This window comes from Papaver somniferum, chromosome 9 (genome assembly GCF_003573695.1).
Source record: "Papaver somniferum cultivar HN1 chromosome 9, ASM357369v1, whole genome shotgun sequence".
Classification (NCBI taxonomy): Eukaryota; Viridiplantae; Streptophyta; class Magnoliopsida; order Ranunculales; family Papaveraceae; genus Papaver; species Papaver somniferum.
Window position 1 is genome coordinate 195,124,489 of NC_039366.1, and position 5,512 is coordinate 195,130,000.

General features: G+C 33.6%; 2 protein-coding genes across 2 annotated transcripts; both read left to right on the forward strand.

Annotated features, from left to right (window-relative positions):
- Nucleotides 1-1,364: 1,364 nt before the first annotated feature.
- Nucleotides 1,365-2,270, forward strand: LOC113313050. Its single transcript, XM_026561775.1, has one exon. The coding sequence runs from the start codon at nt 1,365-1,367 to the stop codon at nt 2,268-2,270; it is 906 nt and encodes a 301-aa protein (XP_026417560.1).
- Nucleotides 2,271-4,479: 2,209 nt separating this feature from the next.
- On the forward strand, nt 4,480-5,097 carry LOC113313051. The gene has a single exon (XM_026561776.1). It carries the CDS (start codon nt 4,480-4,482, stop codon nt 5,095-5,097), a length of 618 nt encoding a protein of 205 aa, XP_026417561.1.
- Nucleotides 5,098-5,512: the final 415 nt, after the last annotated feature.

Consider the following 5,512-nt stretch of genomic DNA (forward strand, 5'->3'; position numbering starts at 1 on the left):
ATGCAATGGCTATTTTGAGAAATCGTTGGAAGTTGACAGGTAATTATCATTTAATTCCTTGGGTAAAGGTTTTTCACTATCACATTATCTAATGAAGTAGATCAAAATTATATCAGAAATTATAGATGGGATGTTCAAGATCAAGTGTTGAGAACTCGGAATTGGATTCCTAATTTTAGACCTGAAAATCAAAGAACTTCTCATGCTTTGGTATGGGTTTCTCTAACTGGTTTATGTTTAGAACACTGGGATGAAAAACTTTGTTCACTATTTGTGATGCAATTGGTAATCCTGTTAAAGTTGATGATGCATCAAAAGTTTTGGTTAAAGTGAACCTAGCAAATCCAATTCCAAACAAGTTATGAATTATTACAAAATATGGAAGTTTTTCTCAGGGTGTTGTTCTTAACAATCTTCCAAAATTTTGTTTTAAATGCAAAATAGTTGGTCATTTTTTATCAGAATGCAGGTTTTAGAAGAATTCTTCTATGGAACATCCCACTGAATCTCCTACAGAGAATGTGGAGAAACCAATTGATAAGCCTCGGGTGAATAATATTCAAGAACCTTTTGATATTTTTCCTCCTCCAGTGGCACCTGGCATTGTTAATCCTGCATCTGATAATGAAATTCTCACAACAAATGGAAGATTTAGTTCTTTACAAGATGAAGAAATGATTGTGGAGGAAGCTAGTGTTGAAAAACAAGAACATGAAATTCTAACTCCTACAAAGATTCTAAAAGTGGTAGAGGAAAATTCTATAGAAAAAAGTGAAGCCAAGTTCATTAATGGTAAGAATGGTACAGTTTCTTATGAAAGGATTCATGTAACTACCTGGTCAAGAGTAGTTCAAAAACCTCCATCTTCATCTACTAATTCAGGAGAAAAAGAGATCACAATGGTCAGGTAACTACTAATCAAGCTTCATCTAGTTCTCAATTACCTAGTAAGTACAATTTTAGAAAAAACCAAGGAAATGGAGGCGCAAAAATCCTCCAATCCAAACCATGAGAGTTTTATATTGGAATTTAAGAGGCCTTAGAAGAGCCAGGTCTCAAAATAAATTATGGGCTCTAATAAATCAATTTAATCCTTCAGTTGTATGGGTTGCAGAACCTAAAGTTTTTTGTTCGTCTTCATTTTACAATAAATTGAATCTACCTGGTATGCAAAGCATGGTGATTCATAATTCAGTCTCAAATAAAAAAGGAAATATATGGCTTTTTTTTGGAATAAGAATTTACCTAATCCTACAGTAGTGTCTATGTCAAGTCAAATGATAATTGTTGGTTTTTGTGGTGTTCTTATATATGGTATTCATGCTCATGTGAGTCTTGTTCAAAGAAGATATTTGTGGTCAGAAATGGAAATGATAAGTGATTTGAATCAACCCTGTCTAGCTATTGGAGACTTTAATGCTATTACTTCAGCTGAAGAGAAGATTGGAGGTAAAAGTCCAAATAGAAGTTCAATGATGGATTTTAATAATTGCTTAGATACATGTGAATTAATACAAGCTCCTAGTACTGGTCTTCAACACTTTTGGTCTAATTGCCAACATGGAAATAAAAAGATTTTATGCAAGCTTGACATAGCAATTTTCAATCTTTTGTGGTTACAAAAATTTGAAGGTTGGAGTTATAAAGTGGTATTAAGAGTTGCATCTGATCATGCTCCCTTGCTGGGTGGTGGTGCTCAAATTCCTAAGCCACAAAATGCTCCTATGAGGTTTCAAAAGATGTGGGTTTCACATCCAAATTTTATGGAAGTAGTACAAAAGTGTTGGTCTGAAGAAATAATAGGTGATCCAGCTTTTATCTTGCAACGGAAACTAAAAAAATTAAAGAAGATTCTTAAGGATTGGAATTGGAATGTGTTTTGGAACATAAATGTACAAGTTAAGGAGGCAGAAGTAAAAGTGCAAGAAACAATGGTCAATTCTGATAATAATCCATTTGATGAGGCATTTCTTAATACTTTGGTGGAAGCCCAAAACTTATATAATTCTAAAGAAGTACAACTCAACACTTTTCTGAAACAAAAATCAAGAACTAAATGGATAAAAGAAGGAGCAGCTAACTCTAGTTTCTTGCATGCACAACTTAAAATCAGGCAAGCAAGGAACATGATAATTGAATTGGAAGATGGTAAAGGGAACATAATTGTTGATCAAAAGCAAATACAGAATGAATTGGTGAAACATTTTGAAAATAAATTTAAGTACAAGGAAGTGGAGAATGTTGATCATATGCTAAGAGGCATACCATAGGTAGTAACAAATGAAGACCAAGATATGTTAGAGGCAATTCCAGATGTTGATGAAATTAAGAAAACCTTATTCGATATGGATCAAGACAGTGCTCCTGGACCTGATGGATTTTCAGGTATTTTCTACAAAGCATGCTGAGATGTTATAAATCAAGATGTAGTTAGTGCCATTCAGTTTTGATGGAGAAGAAAATTAATTCCCAAAGGCCTAAATTCCAATTTTTTAGTACTTCTTCCTAAAACTGAAGGTGCAAGAAATCCAAATCAATTTAGACCAATTGGTCTAAGTAATGCCAGTTTCAAGATTTTTACCAAAATTTTAGCTACAAGAATGAGTACATTGATGCACAAGTTGGTTTCTCCACAACAAGTAGCTTATGTTAAGAGCAGATGTATTCAAGACCAAATATTATTAGCTTCAGAATTGGTTGAAATGACTAAAAAGAGAAGATGTGGAAATGTAGCTCTAAAACTGGATATTTCCCAAGCTTATGATTCTGTTAGCTGGGAGTTCTTGTTTCAAGTTTTGCAGAAATTTGGTTTTTCAAAAAATTGGTGTGAATGGCTTCATATTTTATTTCAATCTGCAAAAATCTCATTAATGGTGAATGTAGGTCCTTGTGGTTTCTTCTCAATGGGTAGAGGACTGAGACAGGGAGATCCTCTGTCTCCCATCTTATTTGTGTTAACGGAAGAAGCTTTGAGTAGAAGATTATCTCAAATGGTGCAAGAAGGTTTAACCTGTCCAATGGTTGAAAGAAAAGGTATTCATCCAACTCACTTATTCTTTGCAGATGATGTGTTTATCTTCATTAATGGTGCTAATAAAAGTATTTTAAATCTTATGAAACTTCTTGAGGATTATCAAAAATGCTCAGGCCAAATTATAAATAAGAGTAAAAGCAAGTTGTTAATAGATGGCACTTCAGATCTAAGAAAAAAATCAGATAAATGATATCATTCAGATGGAAAGAAGTGCATTCCCTGACAAGTATCTTGGAGTGATTCTTACAACTGGAAGGGTGAAAGTATCAACTGTATGGCCAATGGTAGAAATAATGCAAACAAAGTTAGCCTCTTGGAAAGGTAAGTTACTGTCTTCTCAAGAAAGATTAGTTTTGATTAAGTCGGTGCTTAGCAGTATTCCAGTTTATAATATGACAGTTTATAAATGACCTGTATTAGTCATTAAAAACTGTAAAAGAATCATGAGAAACTTCCTTTGGTCAGGTGATGGAGATACTAGAAAGTACAATAAATTTTCTTGGAAAAAATTGTGTACTCCCTTTAGTGAAGGTGGATTAGGCATTAGAAGACTTGTTGTTATTAACAGGGCTTTCCTTATGAAGATGATGTGGAAAATATGCAATTCAAAAGATGATTGGGCCTTATTTTTTCATGCAAAATACAAGGATAAAAATGGTCAATGAAGCACTAAGTGGCAGCAATCTACAGTTTGGCCAGGTTTAAAATTGGCATGGGAATCTCTTAAAGAAGACAAAAGATGGATTATTGGTAATGGAAAAAATATTTATGTCTGGTTTGATCATTTGATAGAAGATGGCACTCTTTTTGATAGATTTAAACATCATAGTTATTTTACTGAGAATATAAACTTGAAAGTTTCAGATATCTTGTCAAATGGTGTGTGGTCTTATAATAATGAGCTTCATCAGATTTTTCATAATCTTAAATTTCCTGAAGTCCTTGGAGGTGAGGATATTCTATTATGGACAAGAAACTTAAAAGGAGAATTCTCAATCTCAGAGGCAGTAAACAAGTTAAGGCATAGAGAACAGTCATTTAACTGGTCAAAGTACTTATGGACACATTTTATTCATCCCTTTGTAGATAGAAATATGTGGAAGCTTATACAAGGGATATACAATGATGACAAAAATATGGTAAAGAATGGATATGAAATTGTCTCAAGATGCTGCATTTGTGAAACTGAACAAGATAGTATGAATCATTTGCTCTGGGAGTGTAATTTCAGTACCGAAGTTTGGAGATGAATATGTTCTATATTTCAGTTCAAAGTGACAAAATCTTTTGAAGACATATGTAAATGTGCCTCAAATTGTAGTCCACTAGTTAAACAGGTTCGGATTTCTGCAGCCTGTATTATTCTAAAAGAACTGTGGTTTCAGAAGAACAAGAGATTTTTTGAAGACATTAAGCCAAATATGCAAGGATTCAAGTGAAGAGTTATGAAATTAGTGAATGAGGGTGCATTGAGAATTACTGGTACCAAGTGGAATCAAAATTATGATAATGAGATAATTGAAAAGTTTCAGTTGGGTCTTAGACATTCCAGGTTCCAATATATTAAAATATATCATTGGTTACCACCTGAACAAGACTTTGTAATGTTTTGTTGTGATGGATCATCATTTGGAAATCCTGGGTCTACAGGATTTGGTGTTGTTGTCAGAGATTCGGCTTGTCAGGTGTTGGGTACCCTCTTCGGAGGTATTGGTGTTGCTTCAAATTATCTAGCTGAATCTTATGGTATTATGTGTGCATTGGAGATGGCAATTCAATGGAGTATGCAGAAGATAATTATTGTGTCAGATTCAAAATCTGTTCTTGCAGAATTTGCTCAGGGGAGAGTTTCATGGTTTCTAAAAGGTAGATGGCATATGGCTACAAGGAAGCTCAAACAGATAAAGTATCAGCATTGTTACAGTGAGGTTAAATTTTCAGCAGATTGTATGGCAAAGAAGGGAGCATTATTAGTTGCAGGTGAAAGACAAATCCATATGGGAAGACCTCAGTGTTTGCCAAGAGTTGAAATACCAAATGTTGAATACTTTAGATTTGGTTGAAGTTTACTTTCATATCTTTAAAAAGGAGTGATGTATTTTAAGTAATGGGCATGTTCTTTAACAAGTTTATGGGCATGTTTTTTTGTTTTGAAAGTTTATGTTTCCTTGTAATTGGGTTGTAACAATTTTGCAAAATTAATAAAAGTTATGTGATTCAGAAGAGGGAAACAAAGAAAGAAAGCAAAACAAAACAAAAAAACACCTCCTAATTAACACAACTAGCACCACCAGTTCAGTTGAATCAAAATATCCCCTTCACAACCTCAAACTAAGACCACAATTCAATCTTCATCATGTTCCTAAGTTCATCACAAATTTCACTTTCATCAACATTCTATGGTCACAAAACCCTAATTTTAAATCACCAACAGCAACCCTACTTCATCGATTCATCTTTCTTCTAAAACAATTCAGT